The 20,931-nt window shown below is 37.7% G+C and overlaps 2 protein-coding genes across 3 annotated transcripts in view; both read left to right on the top strand.

Annotated features, from left to right (window-relative positions):
* The first annotated feature begins 207 nt into the window (after positions 1-207).
* LOC107701133 (T-lymphoma invasion and metastasis-inducing protein 1-like) lies at positions 208-7,242 on the top strand. The gene is made up of 12 exons (XM_016503075.1): positions 208-502; positions 667-735; positions 894-1,019; positions 1,178-1,286; positions 1,732-1,911; positions 2,807-2,925; positions 3,086-3,194; positions 3,588-3,646; positions 3,998-4,094; positions 4,474-4,561; positions 5,437-5,609; positions 5,920-7,242. The coding sequence occupies exons 1-12, from the start codon at positions 317-319 to the stop codon at positions 6,435-6,437; spliced, it is 1,833 nt and encodes a 610-aa protein (XP_016358561.1). The 5' UTR covers positions 208-316; the 3' UTR covers positions 6,438-7,242.
* Positions 7,243-10,682: 3,440 nt separating this feature from the next.
* The window catches only part of LOC107701130 (glutamate receptor ionotropic, kainate 1-like), a 61,558-nt gene continuing 51,309 nt past the window's right edge, over positions 10,683-20,931 (top strand). For both annotated transcript variants that reach the window (XM_016503071.1, XM_016503070.1), the window contains exon 1: positions 10,683-11,375. In XM_016503071.1, coding sequence (XP_016358557.1) covers positions 11,291-11,375 — 85 coding nt within the window. In that variant the 5' untranslated portion in view covers positions 10,683-11,290. The remainder of the gene's footprint in view (positions 11,376-20,931) is intronic.

The raw sequence follows: 20,931 nt of genomic DNA, 5'->3' as shown, positions 1-20,931 counted from the left end.
TCAGGAGGTCTCCCATCCAGGTACTGACCAGGCTCAACCCTGCTTAGCTTCAGTGGGCAACCAGTCTTGGGCTGCAGGGTGATATGGCTGCTGACAAAATGCTCTGAATACCTGTGTGGGTGTGTGCCTGTTGCTGGTGAACATTTTAGAGGCATGTGTGTTGTTTTTGTATTTGTTTTATTTATTTAATATGTTCAGATTTTAAAAGTCATGGTGTTTTTCAGCCTTCAATTGCTCCTGGTGTTGAAATTGACATTTTTGTTTCTCTCCACAGAGTACAGAGCAGGTGACTGCTTTCTGCCGCAACCTTCATGATATGAATTCCACAGAGGGACCCATTTCCTGTTCCTCGTTTTCCTCCACATCTTCCTCCTCTTCATCCTGTGTGCCCAGCCCCATCTCACCCCTGCCTGTTCCCTTCACCCCCCGCCAGCTCTCTGATGCGGATAAACTCCGTAAGGTCATCAGTGAGCTGGTGGACACTGAGAGGACCTATGTTAAGGTCAGTATTTGCTGTGCTTTCAAAGAATTGTGTTTCCATTTTAACATGTTAGATTTGATCATGATAATCCTGCTGCATGAAAATCACTCCTGATTTACAACTTCTAATATAAAAGCTGTGCTGAAGTCAAACATGAACGAGTCTTTGACTCTCTCTGTCTACAGGACCTGAACATTTTGATAGAGCGCTACCTGAACCCCCTGCAGAAGGAGAGCTTCCTCTCACAGGATGAGGTGAGACAGTTGTTGTTTTTTTTTAATTCATATTTATTTATTTATTTTGAAAATGTATTATATATTTTGAAATATAAAGTTAATCATATAATTAACTTATGAAAATATTATTGATTTAAATAAGATTTACGAATGTCTTATTCTCTTTACACTCATAGCTAGATGTGCTTTTTGGAAACTTGGCGGAGATGGTCGAGTTCCAAGTGGAGTTTCTGAAAACTCTGGAAGATGGAACCAGATTAGTTCCTGATTTAGACAAACTGGAGAGAGTGGATAAATTCAAGGTGCAGTTATATTAGTCACATTTTTTTATTATATGATTATGGATCATCTGAGATGCTAAATATGATTGGCACCATAACAAGGCCACTATTATCTCCTAATTGCATATTTCGTAATGAATCTTTCAGTGTTTTCTAATTCATTGTCCTCTAACTTCCAGAAAGTTCTGTTTTCTCTTGGTGGATCCTTCCTGTACTATGCGGACCGTTTTAAGATCTACAGTGCATTTTGTGCCAGCCACACAAAGGTCCCAAAGGTCCTTACTAAAGGTAACACCTTTGCACTATCACTGGACTGATTTAATAGCATTAGCAAATGCTATTAATTACCCCAAAGCATTTTTACTGAAGAATGATTACCCTTTTTAAGGGTCTACTGCAAAAAATTGGCATTTCCCAAGGCACCCAAGCTCTTTCGCTAATGTTTTTTAATGAAGATGTTTCCTGTGAGAAGAGTGGATCAAGTTTTAACTCGACTGACTGATAATTTTATGGTTAAATGTGTTGGGAGTATAAACTTTTCCTAAAATGTGAGTCTAACATTCTGGCAGTTGAAAAAGCTAAGAAGTTGATTTACTCAAATGTTGGAGGTCTTTAAAATGGTTTGAGTGTATTGAGTTAAGACCCCTGTCCAAGTTAAAGTCTAGTTTGTGGATGCAATCAATTTGAAATTCCTGTGCGATCCCATAATTTCTCCTTCTCAATTTTGGTGCAGCTAAAACAGACCCGGAGTTCAAGGCGTTTCTGGCTGAGAGGAACCCCAGGCAACAGCACTCCTCCATGCTAGAGTCCTACCTGATCAAACCCATTCAGAGAGTCTTAAAATATCCACTACTCCTGAGGGAGCTTCACTCTATCACCGACCCTGACAGTGAGGAGCATTACCACCTGGATGGTAAATATGGGGATTTAGATACTAATTGAGCATAATGTTAGGCCATGGGTGGATCTATTTGTAGTGTAATATGATGCAGCTCCTCTTCTGAGCTAGATAAGCAGGTTTTGAAGAATTTTAAAAAGACCACGTCATTTGAAAACAGGATTTTGCTTACTCTTTTGAAATTTGCTTGCCCTTGCAGTTCACTTGGACTGTTTATCAGTGCTTAGTCAGTGTAAACCTGTTAAATGATTAGTCAATCAGTTGAGCTGCACGATTAATGAAAAAAAATTAATTTGAAATCACAATATGGCTTAGTGGACTTTATCAAATTGCAGTTTAATTAAATGTGTGTGCTGCGTGTCTCAGAGTGAAGCACGTCACTGTGTTTACACCCGAGCAGTTCATGACCCAGTGTTATCAATGTCTCAGAGTGGCTCGGTTCATTTTGCATCTACTCTGAGTTTGGGTGACTTATAACATGCATTTGGGAACACCATCAAACATCTTGCTAAACTTGTAATGAGAAGCATTGTCAGAATCTTTAAAGGTCCTTGCGGTTTTCCTCCAAATTAAATGGCTTGTTGGTTAAATGTTCGAAAATGCAGTAATTAAGACAACCATAAATATTAGTATCGTAACTGTACAGATGCATTCTAAAATTATAATAATTATATATCTTTTTTTCTTTAATACCAACATTTTACAGAAAAATATTACAATAGTAATTTTTTATTTAATTTTTTATAGAGGTCATTTGCACACATTCTTACAAACTACAGTAACAAAATTGTAATGGGGATGTAATTCTAAAGGTGAAATGCTCCAAAAAAAAAATTTACCACCAGTAAAATAGCTTGTAACTCTCTTAATTCTTTAGTTGCAGTTTATCAAGTCTCTTATCTTTTCGTAGTTGCGATGAAAGCCATGAACAAAGTGGCCAGTCACATAAATGAAATGCAGAAGATTCACGAGGAGTATGGAGCCGTGTTTGACCAACTCATCAGTGAGCAGAGCTTTGACAAGAAAGAGGTACAGTTCCACTAGTATCTGTTAGGTCTTTGTAACTCTGAAATTTGCATTTGCTGATAATTATTGCATCAAATATTGTAAAGCCACCACCAAATGTCATGATGTGCCCACTGATGTCATCTAACATTTTCAAAAAATGGTATGTTTACTCTTATCCCAGGTTGCTGATCTGTCAATGGGCGACCTCTTGTTGCATGACACTGTGGTTTGGATCAATCCACCCTCTTCTCTCATGAAGGGGAAGAGAGACCTAGAGCTGGCTGCATTCAGTGAGTGTTTGCAAAGTGTTTCTTCCCAAAATAGAATCCCGTTCTCTTATTCATTAGTCTGTTCCCTACAGTAATGGTTCCCTGCATCAGTAAAGGCCAGCTGTATCTTTGGGCACAATGGCATTAGAGGAACCACCTTGTCCTGTAGCTCTTAAGGCCTTAAAGTTGCATTTATACATGCCTTTTTTCTCCCCCTCAGCTAAGATATTTTCGAAGAAAGCCTTCAGATGCTTTAAAAATGGGTCAGTTTGCCATTGAAGTTAGCAGTAATTCACAATAGAGATGCTTGGGGCTCTTTTCAGAATAGTCAGAGTAAAAATGTGACCCGGTGAAAGTTTAGTGTTGTATGGTTTTGTGTGTCTTAATGTTTTAATTCATTTTTTTTCCCTTCAGTTTTCAGAACGGCAGTTGTTTTTGTGTATAAAGACTGCTCTAAGCACAAGAAAAAAATCGTAAGTGCTCTTTCCCTTTCTTCATTATTCATTAATAGAGATCTGACATAGGTTTTAAATGCTCGCAGACTAGCGCTTTTAAGAGGTGTAGTTTTTGGTTTTTATTGAAGGGCACATGGTCGAGTGTGAAACGAGGATGCCCTTCTCTTGTACTTGATTAATTTCTGTAGTCTCTTTGGCTTATTTTACATGGCCAACAAAACTCTGTGACCTTTCATCTGTTCGTGATATTATAAAACTACCTGTTGATATTATAAAACTTCCTGTTTTCATTGTGTCAGGTGGTTGATGCCATTAAAGATGTATTTTAAGTGAGTTCTTAATCCTAATTTTGCTGTTATTTTGTCTTAGGGTGGATCTCACAGAGCATCGATTCTTGATGAGAGAGACCCTTTTCGTTTTAGACACATGATCTCTACAGACACTCTCCAAGTTCGCAACCTCCCTAGTAAGTATTGATCTACTGGTCTCATTCTTTTCCCACAGACCTATTGAGACTAGTGTGGTATATTAGCTTGATGCTTTAGATTCACTTTGACAATGCAAGTAATGTATTTTACATCCCATGACACTTGATGAGCATAGTAAAGTTTGCTTTTGGCTCAGTGGAACTTATTATGGGCTCAGACCAGATTGTTAATATTCCCTATCGATGGTTTGGGGTGAAAAGGTCATCAAACAGGAACTTGGGGTCTGCACTCTGGTTCATTGTCCCAGGGTCTGTGTCTTCCATGAGGTTCATTAACCCTGTCCTGATCTCAGCGATTTTGTTTCCCACAGTCCTTTTAACAGTATAAAGGACTAACCTGGCGTTCCTTTCATTTCAGATTCAGAGGGGTCTGCAATGTGTGAGATCATTCACATGAGATCAGAATCTGAAGGGAGACCCGAGAGGACCTTCCACATCTGCTGCAGGTGAGATGAGGTTCAGAATGCCACACGTCAAGCCTGAAAACTAACCAATATATCAACGATGATAATTACGCATTTCAAACTAAATCAAAGAAAAACTAAACGCACAAGGTACTTAACTTTAAGTTGAAGGACTGGAGCCAGAGAGATTGTTAGAGACGTAATGTTCTGTCTTTGTCTAGATTGAGAAATATGTAAGCCAACACATTTAATTCCGTTTAAGTAACATAACAAGAAAACTGATGTATTTGGCAACTTGTAATGTTTATGTAAATGAATTTTCTTTCATAAATCTCAAACTTCTTTGCGTAAAATGTTTTGTTTGAAATGAGTGTCTTATCCTTCTTGATAATATTGGCTTGACAAAACCAACATGCTAATCTACCATTTAAGCTTATTATTATTCTGCTGCTTCTGAGATCAAATTTCAGTACAAAACAGTACAGTACAGTACATCTCTACAGTAAAAAACAGTAACTTGTCCTAGAGTTTTTAAGAAACGTGCTAGAAACATGTTAACATTGTAAAAATGTGTTAGCATTGTGTTGCAAGCTAGCAATGTGCTAAAAGATGTTAATAATTAGCTAAAACATGCTAACAATACTGCAACATGTTTAAAAGATGTTAGCATCATGCTAAAATATGTTAGCCACATACTAAAGCAATGTTAGCGACATGTTTAATCATGCTATTGCTGCGTCAAACTTTTTTTTTTTTTTTTTTACCTTCAGATAACTAAGTTTGTCCTTACAAACTTCTGTAGCTTTTATAATTCAGTAGCATTCATATATTTAAGTGTGGCAGTAAAACAGTATATTTCTATTCTGTTCCTCAGTAAAAGATTTGAATATTTTTCTTATTTTTTATTTTTTTTTTAGCTCTGCAGAGAGTAAAAAAGACTTCCTGAAGACGGTTCATTCTATCCTGAGGGACAAACAACGTCGTCAGTTAATGAAAACTGAGAGTTTACCTCCAAATCAGCAGTATATTCCCTTCGGAGGGAAGCGGCTTTGTGCGCTAAAGGGTTCACGGTCCACAATGAACAGAGCGGGTATGTTGGGGACATCTGACACAAATTGAACATTGATTACTTTTTTCTGCAACACTTCCCTTCTCTCTGCTCCTCTCCCTATATCTCTGCTAACTCTCCCACTGTGTTGCTTTCCATTTTTCTCTAGTTAACATGATTAACGCAGTAGTTTTTTTTTTACAGGCTTTAGGGTGAGCTGATTATTATGTAACAAATTTAAATCCTAGTGTCCACCAGACAATATTGCTGCTTCCTTTCCTAAAGGAGAAAACGAAATGGGGAAAAAAAGCAGGATAGTTAGCATTCATGCTATCTCTTTCTTCTCTTCCAGTTTCAGCCCCATCTCGAACCCTCGGCCGCTGGAAGCTGATCCGTAATCGTTTCACCATAGACACGAGTGTGATTTTCAACGACGGCTCGTCCCAGGACCTGTCACCCATCACCCCGACAGAGCCCCCGCTGTCTTCGCTCCAGAAGCCCCAGCAGCCCATCCGAGACACAGATCGCTGGGTGGAGAATCAGTTTGAACTGCAGCACTACGAAAACCAGGACGACGTGAAGGAGACCGACATCCTCAGCGACGACGATGAGTACTGCCAATCCGTCCGGGGCCCTTCCTCTGATCCGAGTCTGGAGGAGTCTTTAGAGGCCCTTTCAGTGGAAGGAAACGAAGACAAGGGTCTCAATGGACTTTCGGAGGACAAACCTCCAAAATCCCACACCCCCCTGAAGCTGACCCTCCTGAGAAAGCAGTGCGCGGTGGAGGGTGTCGCTTCTGAGAGGGACTGTGAGGTTATCTGGGTTCGCAGGGACGATTTTAAAAACAGCTGCAACAGCGACATCTTCTGAGCGAAGAGCTGTGACGTTTTGTTTTATAGACTTATAGAATAAGGCAGAAAGCTACTGAGTCCAAGCCTTCACAGACACGATGCACTGACAATCCTACTGAAAGCCAGAACTGAAGAACTTGCACCATTAAAAAAAAAAAAAAAACTTCTTGATGTTTCAAGCTACTCCACCCTAATATCAATGCAGACTTCCTGCCATTTAAGTCCAGACATCACAAGGAACATTTAAAGAAGCCAACTGTACAGCCAATGTATTTATAGAGGCTTCATACTGACAGACAGACAGGCAGCTACATATTCTTTCAGTTGATCTTGTTGTATTTTCGTTGTCGTTTTGTTTCAAACACAAGATCGTGGTCGATCTGTTCAGTTGTGCTTCATATTTTTCATATGTTGTGCTTTTTATTCAGGGATTTGTGACTTGATGCTTCATATAACCTCACTAGTTGTAATGGCTACATGCGGCAGCGTTCCCCGAAAATGTCATGACAGTCAGGCTAGCTATTTAATGCCATTCCTGTTACAAACCCAACTGTTCCTTGCTTGCTGTCTTTGTTCCCTTTTGTTCATAGGTCACCAGCAACCCAGTATTAACAATCACTGTTCACTGAACACGTGCGTGCACAGAAAAATGATGTTCTACTTGAATATGGTAGAAAGAACTGCAATAATGTAATTTTGTTTATTGGTTAGGAAATCAAACTACCCATAATCCTCGCTCAGTGGGCTTTGGTGTGCTTGTGAATTCAACAGCAAGACATTTAGGTGCATAAATAAGGAATTTAATTCAAAGCACCCCTACAAAATGATAAATGTAGCAGATTTGTCATTTCATACTGAATTTGTCTCAGTGAGAATGAGATATTTGAAGAGCTTGGGTCTTTTATGGTATTTTGTACAACGATAAAGATAAAAACGCACACGTTACACCCGGCATGTGTATTTTAAAATAAGAGATGCCCTTCCACCAAAAACAATCACTGCACCTTTAGCCATGAATCCCATTAAGTGAAACTGGCTGTATTTAAGACAAAAGTGTAAAAACTCCTTGCTTTTACCTTCTGCCTTTTTGAGACTGTGTATGTTCATACTGTGGAAATAATTAACCTAAAATTACATTTTCCTAATTTATATTTGCAGTTTTATCCAAATAACTTTTGTACGTGGTCTGTTCTTTGTCAACACGGCAGCCATTTGGCGTGTTTTAAATAAAGTTTGGTGTGATTTTTAAGCAGTGGCTTGTCTTATTAAAAATAAATTAAGCAGATGATGCCTCTGAAATATACAAAACAAACTGAAAATGCTTCTGGATTCATGTAATGGAAGGTGTTTGTACTGAAAATTTGTGAAAATTTGACTCCCCTGCTTCTGATTGGTTTATTCAGTGCGGATGCTGCTACCTGATTGGTCCCTATCACTAAAGCCCACCCTACACCTAATCTTAATCTTCATAGGGAGAAGCAGGGGAATCATAATCTCACTCAGATTTTGTTACCACACTGGAAAATTAATGAAAATGTCTTTGTCCTATCGAATATAACCAGAAGGTGGCAGTGAAGCTGCACAAACTACCTGACGACAAACTGACGCCTTTTCCCTCATAAAAATGCATCAGTAATGGCTTTAATGAGCACAAAACAGAAGGTCTACAATATCTTTTCTGCACTTTCCACCTGCAGAAGTGATACAAATTAGTCCTATTTAATGGGCACTGAATCAGTGTCAGCATTTCCTCTATTCTTCTCTCATGCGGTTTGTTTTTGTTCTCCTATGAGGCAACAGTGTGTTCAAGCAAAGTAGTTGCTGTTCTTGATACATTGTTATATCAAGAACAGCTTGAATCATCAGCTGTTCTTTTTCTGGCATAATATTCAGTTTTTCCACATCTTAGGCTAGTTTCTAAAATGTATAAATTTCAGTGATCCACATAATATTAGGCTAATTCTTACATTTATCTACATATACTAATATTTAAATTAGTAATGGTGTACAATGCGTTTATTGTGTAAATGTTTTTTACATAATACATGTAAAAACCCTACCTGCACCTAATTATATCTGTAATTAATTTCTGTAATTTCATCTATTATTGAAGTACTGACCCCTTAAAACCTAACCATACCATGAAACTGTAGCCCACTCGCAACATAAGTACACTGTATCTAACATTTCTTTTCTTTTTTTGATGTAATGCATAGTAGTTGAAGACACCTTATATAAAGTGGGAGCCATATCAGTTTTGTCTTTAGATTTATAAAACAATTCTGAACATTATAGATCAAGTAGATCATATAAGATCAAGTGCACCAAAGCATGATTTTCTGCTCTGCTGTTGAGAAACCTATTTTGATTTAGAAAATGAAACTGTAAATACAACACTCATAACCAGTTTGTCATTGAATGAAAAATAAATAGGATGTGCCATTTGCTGAATAGCACATCACATTTCTATTTCATGTAGCTGTCAGACCATGAGAGCCTGAGGGAAGAAGAATGTTACCAAAACAACAAACTAAGGGACAGTTGTCCCACACAATAACATCAATTTTGGAAATGTATGCTTATTAAAAACGTTTCTAACACTCCCAGGGCCCTTATCAGTCCTGCTCTGATTCTATGCATTGTCTTGAAGAAATGTTATCCACCATCAAGTAAGTACAATGAGTTTTAAATGACATTTAATAAGCTAATCTATTGAATGTGCTGGAATTATGTTGTTTTGACTGGGTAGTTAGATTTCCTGATCATTGAACTGCTTGGTTATGGGTTGCGTAATGATTTGTTGTGGTCGATCTGCTTTATGGATTGTGATTTTTTTCGCCTCTTAAAACATTTCTATTCTTTCCACACACTTCTCTGCCTGCTGACTAGTCAATTTTGATGAATAATAAATCATAAATGTGTCAATAAATGCACTCAGGTGAAGATGTGACCATGCATTATTTGAAATGCTCCAGGATTGAAACTGAAATTCTACTTTACTTCTCTTCTACCAGCCACAGTTGATCATCAATGTTAGCTTCACCCTTGCAGACACCATCAACAGAGGGTTGGAAAAGAGCTTTGAGAAGAAGAAATCATGGATGAGTTGCTGAATCAAACAGATGAGGAGAGGAAGAATCCTATGTGTTGATATAGTAGGATTTGTGGGTTTTTTTTTGGCTTTCTCTGTGTAGTCGTGATCACAGGGTTACCGAGGTGGAAACTCACTGTACTCTCTGAAACATGGGCAGAATACGAAGGGCTTTGGACTAAATGTTCTTTTACCCATGATACCAGTTCATTAACATGCAAAGCCTATTTAGATCCAGCCCTGTGGTCAGCTCCTTACTTTGTAACTCTCTCTTTGGTTCTGGCTGTGGTTGCATGGATCAGTTCACTCATGAGCATTCAGTGCACCCGTCCCAACGGTGCCAGGCGCTGCCTGATAGGAGCAGCCTGCTTGCACCTGCTCGCTTCACTCACTACTCTCATCCCTGTGTCCTGGACAGCACTCAGCATCTTCCATGCCGATCATGGTCTGAGCTCCATTCGGTTCCACACGGGGGAGGCTGTTTGTAGGCTGGCTGGCCTCGTGTTTGCTATGCACAGCCGGGATGTTGCAGTGCCGTTCTGGGCCCCTCGACAGGGCAGGAGAAGAAACAAGCATCGCTGAGACCTCCAGCCTCAGTGACATCAGTTTGGATACACTGTTTAGCTCAGCCAGCCTAGACTCTTATGCAAATGCATGCATCAGTGAATTGTACAAATGGTTGCGTTGGTAACAGTATGGATTGTCTTTTTTAATTCACTTATAAATGAGTAAAATAAAAACTGACAGAATAATTCAACATGTATTTAATTTAGTCAAATAAATAACATTTTTTTTAGTTTTTTATCTCCTGCTTCATTCTTTTCTGTTACAAGATTTGTCCAAAAGGTGGCGTTGTGTGTCACCATTTGGCAAAAAGCAAGCTTTTTAATTCACTGTGGCGTTCGTACATCCGATTCAATTTATCGAATCGGTTCGTTCCCATGAACAGGGCCAAATTCAGCCGAGTCATAACTTACAGTAAAAGTGTTTTTTCAGACATTTTTGTTTGATTTTTGGAAAATTTCTGCTTTTCACTGTATTTTAATAACATTAATAATTATGTATCCATCTTTCACAATATTACTGCTAAACAAAGTTATCATTTGCAACGCTTTGCGAATCATTTCGACCGAGTCAATGAAGAATCGGTTCAAAAGAACATTTCGTGCGACCAAGACATCGTCACTCTTTCTGTGGACTCTCCCGTGCACACATATATTTTGAACATGAACTAACAACGAGCAATTATCTACTCTCCTATGACAGCATTCATCTCAGTTTGCCTAAAACGGATTATGACATTTTACTGAATATGTGACTAGTTTGAAAAGAACAAAATGAAATAGAAATAGAAACAGAACACTAAAACAATTTAAGACCCTGCAAACTTAAATTCAATCTGTGTGAACTTAAAAATGAAGATAACGTCCTGAAGAAATCCTGCTTTAATCCTGCGTCTGGATCATGAGTCGGTCAGTGGCACGCGCTCTTGACGATCTTCGCGGTGCGCGTGCTGTGTGCTACACGTATTTGCAGCGATGAACAAAGGATATCAGCACAAAATCTTACCTGAAATATCTTGAAGAGTCCGTTACATCGTGGATTTTCGGGAAAGGATGACAACGTGTTGTTTTTGAGGCAATACCTGGCTTTTTCGAGGAGCTGTTTCCATTGCGCGCGATGGGAGGTGAATGGAAGTTGATGAGCGCGCGCTGTGGTTTCTTAAATCCAGTTTTATGACATGAAGTTTTTTATTTTTTACCTCTTTTGATTACAGAGCCATGGAGAAGCGCAAAAGACTGTTATTTTTCCTTTTTTACTTGATGTCAAAGTTTTACCTTAGTGAGCAGCAGGTCATACGGATTGGTAAGTGATTTTCTATCATGACTCGTTCATTGTCACCTGCAGTTATTGTTAATTCATAAACTTTAAATGTTCAGCATCGAGGGTCTGTGTTGTCACGTCACCGTTCTTTAATCGACTTGAGGAAGTGTTATTGCTTGTTTCAAATAGACCATCTATCTGATGGTGTTATGACCTCTAGATGCATTCAGTTTATTTGTCGTATCTGCAGATCCATGTAGAATATATTCTGCATATTCCCTTAAATTATCAGCATTGTCATTGATATAGCTACTATAATAATCTATATTGTTACAGAAGTCAAACTAAGGGCTAAAACTTTCTCAAAATGGGATGAAATCATTAACAAAGTTCTGTCACTTGTTCTGTTTGTGATGGTTTGATCTTTCGTTACATAAGAAGTATAGTTGGCAGGTCATCGTGAAAGTAAACATTCAATAAATACATTTCTCATTTAATATTAAACCATCAGCATTATCATCACCAAAATGAGATTTGAGAGATTTGATCACTGGCTCTCCTCTGTGTGTTATTGAGATAAAGCATCCTGTAGTCACATAGAGGACAGTAGAGTCCGATGATTGCTGCTGTCTGACTTTGCCATGACGGTAAATCCCCAAAGCAGTTTTAACAACCTACATTAATCCTCTTTCCTTCCCAAGACTGATTTGATGTTCCTCTCCAAATGATGGGACTTCAGTTGAAACAGAAAGCTTGGCGTATTGCTTCTGTGGGATGGATTGTGAAATGGAGTTGGAAATACTAATAGTATAAATAGTTTATATGGACATGCATCATCCATCCATAAATAAACTAAATGATGAAATTATCTACATTTAAGTTTACTGTATAGATCTACTCTTAATGTGGGCCATTTTTCCTGGAAGTTGTGTATAGAGCAGAATGAAAGAGTATGCTACTTTAGCCCCATATGTAACCTCCTATGCCCTATTGATTCCACAGGTATGTCATCAGTTCTGTCCCTGAGGAGACTTGTTTTGACCACACTATATGTGGACCCTTTTTATCGGAGACATTTGTCAAAGTTTATCAGATATTGCTGGTTTACAGATGTTCTGTCGTCCTGAACACAGTGATCTGTCTTTAAGCTGGATGTGTGTTGGAGCAACGAATCGTTTTATTAGATAAACTCACACCCTTGCACATACACATGGATTTGGTAGGACATTGTATATCAGGCTGGAGATACAGGAGACTGTCCCAATGTGCTCTTGAAAATATAGGTGCACCCAACTGCCATCTGTTATCTGAATGTTATGTTTGGAATCTAAAAAAGTGCAGGTTGCTGGAGACATGCAGTGATGGTGCATGGGCTTAGTTTGCATAACAGTGAGCCGTAATAGATACACTGACATTCCTCAGCTTTTCACAAATGTTCACGTCAACATTGCTCAACAGGATACAGCTAGTGCTTCTTTTTTACAGATTATGGGCAAAGAATGAACTAAAAATAGATGTTGAATGATACAGAAGGAAACAAGATTTGCAAGGTTTGCTTTTTGAAACTACTCGGTTTAATTTTCAGTGACTAAATTAATTGTACAGACCATTTTTAGGGATGTAAACAATAACAATCTAACGCAACGGTCCTAATGCATTTTTGGTTTTACACTGTTAAAAACATGTTATGACAGCCGTGTTAACGTTTTGTAACAGGAAGCTATAAATAGTAAATAAATAGTATTTCTTAAAAAAATAAACTTCAAGTGAATTAAACTAAAAAACATAATTACATGACATAATTAAAGCTGTTTTAATTTACCTGGAGTGGGTCTGTCCCAAGATAGCCGCCATATTGAGATCTTTATTTATGTAACCCATATTTTATGAGACACTTTTGGTAACTGAATTAATGTTCCATCATTAAATGTTTTACACATCAAGAAATTAAAATTACATTTTTTAAAATATAAAAAATGTTATATCAGTGACATAATAAAAGCTCATTTAATTTACATGGAGCGGGTCTGTCACATGGTATCCTCCATTTTGAGATCACATGATCAGCAGAATACTATTTGCTTTATCTAGCTGACCCCAATATTATCAGATACTTTCAATCACTGAATAAATTATGGCTTTATCATGGCTTTAATTAAATAATCACATTTCTACAATGGCACATTTACATAATGCCACATCCACGCCAGTGAGTCCAAAACGCCTGCCAGCAAGTAAGTGGTTTGATACAGCCATCTACGAGTTCCTATCAGCATGAAGGAAAAAAACGAATTTACTCGTCTACCCCGAAAATTAAATTTATATAGGATGTCTGCTGATGCCATTTATCATCCCACTGGCTACTAGACCAGATTTTGTGACCGTATGGCAGCAGTTTTGTTAGTGTCTGGCTTTGGTCCAACATTCTTATTTAAAATCTCAATAAATCTTACCATTTTTGTCCAATTCTGCACAAATGACTGTTTTTAAAATCTTAGAGAATATTTTGTTGTGATATAGACTAGAGCTGCATCAGCTCATACCTGTGAGTGGTTTAAAATAATCTCTGGGCTCTGGAAGTATCACAGTGTTGACTGAGGGAATGTGCAGTGCTGGTGGAAGTATTTCTCAGGCTATGAGGGGAAATTAATCCTTTTAGATTTGGATCCATTTGGCCTCAGATGTACGTTCAGCACTGTGAAATGGCACTGCTCTTTGACCGTCAGCAGAATTTCCCTAAAAGTCTGTACGGACATGTTGAATTAGGAACCTGGTTTAGAAAAAATTCACATCTTTTTGATCACTCTACGAAGTATTTGTCAAATAATTAATGATTAATGTAGGTTGTAAACATTTACATCAGAACATACTCACTTTTATTGAGCCTCTTATAGATTGAGCTTGAAATAACAATAACTGAAATTTGAGTGTTTAGAATGAGCCCCATGAGAAAATCAAAGGGTTCGATCACAGTGGCGGAGAGAATGGAGAATAGCTAATATCTCTGGCTCTTTCTCTGCGAGAGCATTGGTATGCATGCTGACTCCTTATCCCTTTGTGTTTTCTTGTGTTTGTCAGAAGGGATGTGTTTGAACAAGATTTCATGAATTTGAATGAGAAGGACGGTTTTTTCTTTGATGATGCATTTGGCCTGTGTGTTTGCAGAAATCATTGTGATGTCTTTATGAGGAGTGTGTGGAGTACATCATAGACAGTGACAGAAATGTTGAAAAGAAGTACAGAGAGAGAGAAAGACAAAGACTGTGTCCGAGATTACCTGAGTATTCAGCAGTCACTTGTGTGCAGGTTTGTGTATGTGTCTGTACGTGTGTGTGCATGCTTGCATTTGATGTTGTAGGCATTTGTGCATTAGAAAGGTTCTAGATTCATGACCTTCTTGATTAATCAAGAACTGTGTACATTACATTTATTCATTTATCAGATGCGTTTATCCAAATGTACTTATATTTCAGCTACAATATTTGCAGCGAAGTATTGAAGATTCCAGTCATTTTAGTAGAAATTTTCTGTGGAGTCGATCACTCCCTTATGGGCGCTGCCATGTCAAGATCATTAGCCATGTCATGTAATTAGCAAGTTACTAATCATACTTTATATAGTGCTTTCAGCCAGTGCTCTAAACAAAAAAACAAAACAAAACAAGCAAACCAAGTGGAAAAATGAAATATCCAAATAGGCAGTTCATACTGGAATGACGAAACAAACCATGACACACAAAATGCCACTGTGTTCATCCAAGATCCAGTCGTGACAGCAAAACAGCTAACAGTCACAGTGCAATGCAGCTTGAAATAGAGGTAAACAGACAAAAAGGATAAAAAAAGATAAACAAACCGTTTCATATAGCGGTTAGTAAACAAACTCCATGCATCCAGGCCATCAGGTGTCCACAACTGAGATGAAGAAGAGCCAGAGAAATGTGAACAAAAACTAAACTTGAACTCACTGTGATTAATTATATTTGTTTGACTCAAATTTGAATAATTACATTGAGTGGAGCAAAGGGAAACTCATCATCAACATTAAATATTGATTTTAATCATACAACAGTACATTATATTAATCAGCCACGTTCTACCCTCTGCATTTGTGAAATATTTTCTTTTATAAACTGTTGCCAAAAAAGTGGATGCTGGATAAAAAACTTTACACATCCATCCTGAGCATTCAGTTTGTTCTTACTGTAATGTTTCATCCTAGGACTGATCACTGAACGGAGCATTCTGTCTGGATAAGAGCAGAGCGACTGATGACAATGATGTATTGTTAGAGCTGACAGATATGTAACATTGAATAGCATCAACCGAACATCTCCCGGAATGATCCAGGGGAAAAATGAAAAACAGTACCACAGAGAAAAGTTTGAGATCCTTCATGGAATTACAAGGTCAAATGCACTTTAGAAGACTCAAAAAAGTCACCAAACATTGATGCATACTTATTGTGTGCCAAAAGACTTGGGCTACTTCCAAATACACTACTTCCCCGCTATGTAGTAGACGAAAAAGAGTATGTGAGAAAAAAGTATGTCTGAATCTACACTATTCAGGGAAAAGAGCCTGGATGTAGAGGTCTGCGCGGGACTATTTTTTTAGTCCCGCTCCCGCAAGGTTATATTCCGCACCCACCCTCTCCCACTATATATTCACTCTTTGTTCACCCGCTGTCCGTGTGAAATAATTTTCTTCCCAACCCGACCGTTCCCACTAAATTTAGATCTCGTTTCCAGAATCTCACATTTAAATTTCCGCTACTGAAAGAAAGAGAGATAGGTTAACAAATAAAAGTGTAGTCTGCACAAAATTGTATGTCATTTTATTCGTCTTGTCAAGCGCCTTGAATTTATTGACTTTGACTTGAATTTATATAAATTATATTAAGACACAAAATTCGTTTAATACTTTATGCAACACGGTAGGAAAAATGTGTCAGAGAAAATAAAAATGTAGGCTACAAAAATTTTATTTCTTATTTTTATTCATCTTGTCAGGATACAATTCGTTTAACATTTACAACACAATAGCAAAAAAAGTGTTGCAGAGAGAAAAAAAAATAATGTAGGTTGTACAAAAATAGCCTATTAGCTTTTTTTTTTTTTTTTCGTTTTTTTGTCTGACATGTTTCTGTAGGAAAAGTGTCGCAGAGAAAAATAAATAAATACGACATCTGTCATTCAAAATTATAGGCTAAGCAAAATATAAACAAAACCGAGTTGAACGTCCTTCAAGGACATGCAGGACACTTTGCTCCATCCTTATTCTGCTCTGTCACTCATCGACAACCTGCCTGATCTGTCTGAGGGCTGTATATTTACCACCGGCGGTACAGCCTGCTCTGAGCATCGTTATGCACATGCTGCGCACAGACCCCGCAAATAAAACGTGTGACGCAGAAAGCATGCGTGCAGCGCGTGCATAACAGTCCGAGTGAAGGCTGTACCGGTGGTCAATAAGAATAAAGCGCAGATATGCTGTTCTGAATGGACGTCGGGAATGGGATATTGTTAGACCGCCCGCTCCCGTTCAAATTACACCAGAGTTACCGACCGCTACCGCGTTTTATTCGGGAATTTAATTCCGCGGCGCAAAAAATCTGGTCAGGTCCCGCAGCTCTCCCGCAGACCTCTACCTGGATGACCTACTATTTCCAGTGAGATTCTGAATTGTGCATCCAATGGACACTTCACTATCCCATGAGGCCACAGGAGAGGAGTTGTGAATAGTATTGAAGCAACACAACTGATGTTGCAGGTCACATGAATATGACAACATGACGAATATAATATGTCAGGATTGCATACATACTACACACATTCACACTATATGGAACTTTTTTAACGGTGACAAAGTACATGACAAGGTACTCAGAGACATGGGCGTCAGAAGCAAAAAAAAATGTGGGTGGGTCCCAGAATTTTTTTTTTATTGGCGTAGATGCCATTTCCTGTATTCTGGAGCCTTTTAATTAAACAATTGCTTTTATAGCAAAAGTCTAGTTGTTTTGAACAAAAAATGATGAACATTCAATTAAATACCAGTTTGTTTAGTGACAGTATGTGAGCACACAGCCAGATCCACGTGAGCAGCAGATATGCTAAAATGCTTTGTTTAACTCACTCGCGGGAGTACAGTAGGCTCGAGATGTGAAAATATGGAATGGAGTTTAGTTTATATGGACTCTGTATGTAGGGAATGGATCTGAGGTAGCAGCATGGAAGTCAAGGCTGTAGCTAAATCACAGAATGGAGTTTAATTTATTAGGGCATTCCTCAATTGGAATGGATTTGACTGACGGCGCTCTGAAAAGTGAACAGACGTATGCACTAAATTAGAGACGGTAAAAGTGAGTGGGTCCAGTATCATTGGTTTTAAAAAATGGGTGTGTCTTGTCCCACCCACATACAATGGTTCCGACGCCCATGTTCAGAGAGAATGTGTTTTTGGACATGGTGTCACTTTTAGTGCCATTTAGTTTTTATTTCATATCTCAGGGTTTAATCTTCTAAAGTTCATTGAGCTTAATAATTGGGGGGAAAAATTAAGCCACTTAAAGACCAAGAGCATTTCAGGGCTGTGTTCAGACATAATCTCCAAAAGGCCTTTGAGATGTAATTTTGGTAAAATGTTAAAGAAATGCTGAAATCTTTTGACTATAATTGCACACATTCTTCATTAAGGTATATATTACAGCTATTAGCTAAAACTCCAATATTTTATGAATGAAAAGGCCTGCTGTTTCCTTCATCATCCAGTTCCTAGGGTAGGGAAAATGAGAATGCATAAAATGTGCAAGAATGAGAAAGAGACACAAAGACCTTGTGAGCTAAAAAAGAAAAAAAGACAATGCATCCAGAAGCACAGTCTGGGAATAGTGACAATTTCCCCTATTTCAGCTAATTTACATCCATTTAAATGTGAAACTGCCTAACCTCTGTACCATTGTTATTTATGTGTGCAGAATTTTAATTAAAGCAAAAATCTGAAGCAAATATTTCCACTCAAGCATTTGTTGACAGTCAAATTAGGCCTTTAAAAGTTACTTGCTCGTTTAGTCTTTATACTGTGATATCTGTGGTCTGCACTGTGTTGTCTATTGCAGGGGTTTTCAAACAGGTCCATGGAAAACTTTAGAGATAAAGTGTAAAAAAATAGAAACAAATAAATTATTAAAAATAATTTTAAACTAAACAAATACAATAACTGATTAAGGTAAATTAAAATATAAAATGGATTAAAATAAAAAATTAATGAATGATAAAAATGATTCAAATAAATTAAAATGAATAATAGGCTACATCTAACAGAAGGGTACTATAATAAGTAGAAAAAAGTAATAATAAGTAATAATAGTAATAATGAAGAAAATGTAATAGAAAGTAAATATTTCCAAATATTATTTTACACATAGCCTATTTATAATATTAATTTTGTACAGTATAAACGTGGTCTTTATGTGGTACATCGTGCATATTTGGGAGTCTAAGGCATCTATAAAATTGAAATCCTGGCCTATAGCAGCAGCTTCTACTTGTAGTCCATCATTTTTGCTAAGCACTTGAGTTTGTGTTGCCTGCTAAAGCATGCTTAGCACTTGCTAGGACCAGCGCTGGGAGTCTTTGAACTGTCTGCTGATCAAAGCCAGAGAGGAGGCATTGCATACTGTATTCTGCGTAAGTCACCTGTCACCCACACAGGTTCTGGGAGGAGATAGGACATGTTCTATATTAAACTTACATCAACTGCAGAAATGAATTGTCCACTGGGGAAATTTTCAGCTGTTGTGGAGGATGTGCTGTATACTGTCTGCCAGACTATAGACTGAACTAGGGTAGTGATAAAATATTGATAAAACAGCTAATAATCGATAATGAATATAATCAATAATGAGTTTCACGATTGATTATCTGTGCACTGAGAAGCTCCATCAGTAATGTTACATTAAAGTAGTGGAAAACGCATTTCAGCGGAAAACACATTCAAAAAATGTCTGAAATGACAGAGAGAGCTGCTGCGGGGAAAGTGTACAATCCAAAGCGCCAAAAGCAGGTGAGAATTTTAATAAACCTTCAAAGATGCTCATAAGCAGTTTCATGGGTTGTTGCTCTGTCAGGTGCATGTTCTGTTTAATGTGCCAGAGAGGTGTTTTCCTTAGTGCAAAACTTACTTTTGACAGTCATATTCTTATCTGTAACTGTCATAAATTCATGCGAGTGTTTCCATTTTGCAAAAAAGGCTTGTCTTAATGTCAGTCGCCGTTAAACTTCAGAAAACAAGCTTCCTTCCGCACATGTGCATCAAATAGATGAAGCGTAATGAAGAAAGCAACGAAATACATTTGATGAAATATTTGATGCTGGGTTTTAAATTTAAAGGGGCCATATGATGCGATTTAAATTTTTCCTTTCTCTTTGGAGTGTTACAAGCTCTTGGTGCATAAAGAAGATCTGTAAAGTTGCAAAGACTAAAGTCTCAAATCCAAAGAGATATTCTTTATAAAAGTTAAGAGTCAACCACAGCTACCTAAAACAGCTCGTTCTAACACGCCCCCACATATCTACGTCACGATGTGGGATTTGCATAACGCCGCCCAAATGTTCACGCAAAGAAAGAAGGCGTAACTGTTATTCTCGCTGTAGTATTGTTGTTGCCGCCGCCTCCATGTCGTGAAGGTGCTGTGTGCTTCATTGTGAAAGCGAAACTACTTTGTTTGACCTTCCAAAGAGGACGATATCCGCTTCGTCATGCCTGGAGCTGATCCGTGCTGGTCGCTGAGGAAATACATCAACTTAGTGCTGTGGATCGCCGGATCGGCTTTCACCGTGGATGAAGCAGAGTCCAGCCCGGAGTCGTCACATATCCTTCCGGGCTTTCACCGTGGACGAAGCGGATTCCAGCCCGGGGTCGTCACAAGCCCGCCGCACGCTCCTTCGTCGAATCCGCCGGCCGCAAAACGCATTTCATTACACCAAATACACTAAATAATGTTCTTTTTAGCAACATCATATGACTCCTTTAATTTGACAATAGACATGCATCAGTAACGCAAAAGTAATGTTATTCCTATGAGAATAGTAACTATAATGGAATTTAAATGTAAGAAGTTCCTTATTAACAAGATAAATAATCGACAGTAACTCATTGCTATATGTTCAGAGTATCTGCAGAAATTTTTGTTGTTGTTGTTTTATAGTGTAATGGGCATATTTTAAACTTTTTTAATGTACATACTGTATAACAGCCTACATTCATACATCAGTGTTTTAGTATAATTGAGATACTATTCTAGTTTTTGTTAATATTTTGAATCAGAATTTGTTTTTTATTTGCTGCTTTCATGTTAATTTTAGTTAATGTTTTAGTGATTTTTTTTATGTTCCTGTCATTTTGTTTTTAAATGTATATAGGCTATAGACAGTTTTTGATGTTTTTAAATATTTCTATATAGTTTTTATTCTTTTTTATTTTTATTTTTAAATATTTTTGTATATCACGTTAAACTAAAGAAATGTTGCCTTGTTAACTAGCTGAATTAAAATAAGCTTAATTATTTTTATTTTATTTCAGTTAACATTTATTTT

This window comes from Sinocyclocheilus anshuiensis, unplaced genomic scaffold (genome assembly GCF_001515605.1).
Source record: "Sinocyclocheilus anshuiensis isolate Anshui unplaced genomic scaffold, SAMN03320099.WGS_v1.1 scaffold907, whole genome shotgun sequence".
NCBI classification, from domain to species: domain Eukaryota; kingdom Metazoa; phylum Chordata; class Actinopteri; order Cypriniformes; family Cyprinidae; genus Sinocyclocheilus; species Sinocyclocheilus anshuiensis.
This window is presented reverse-complemented; position numbering and strand designations above follow the sequence as displayed.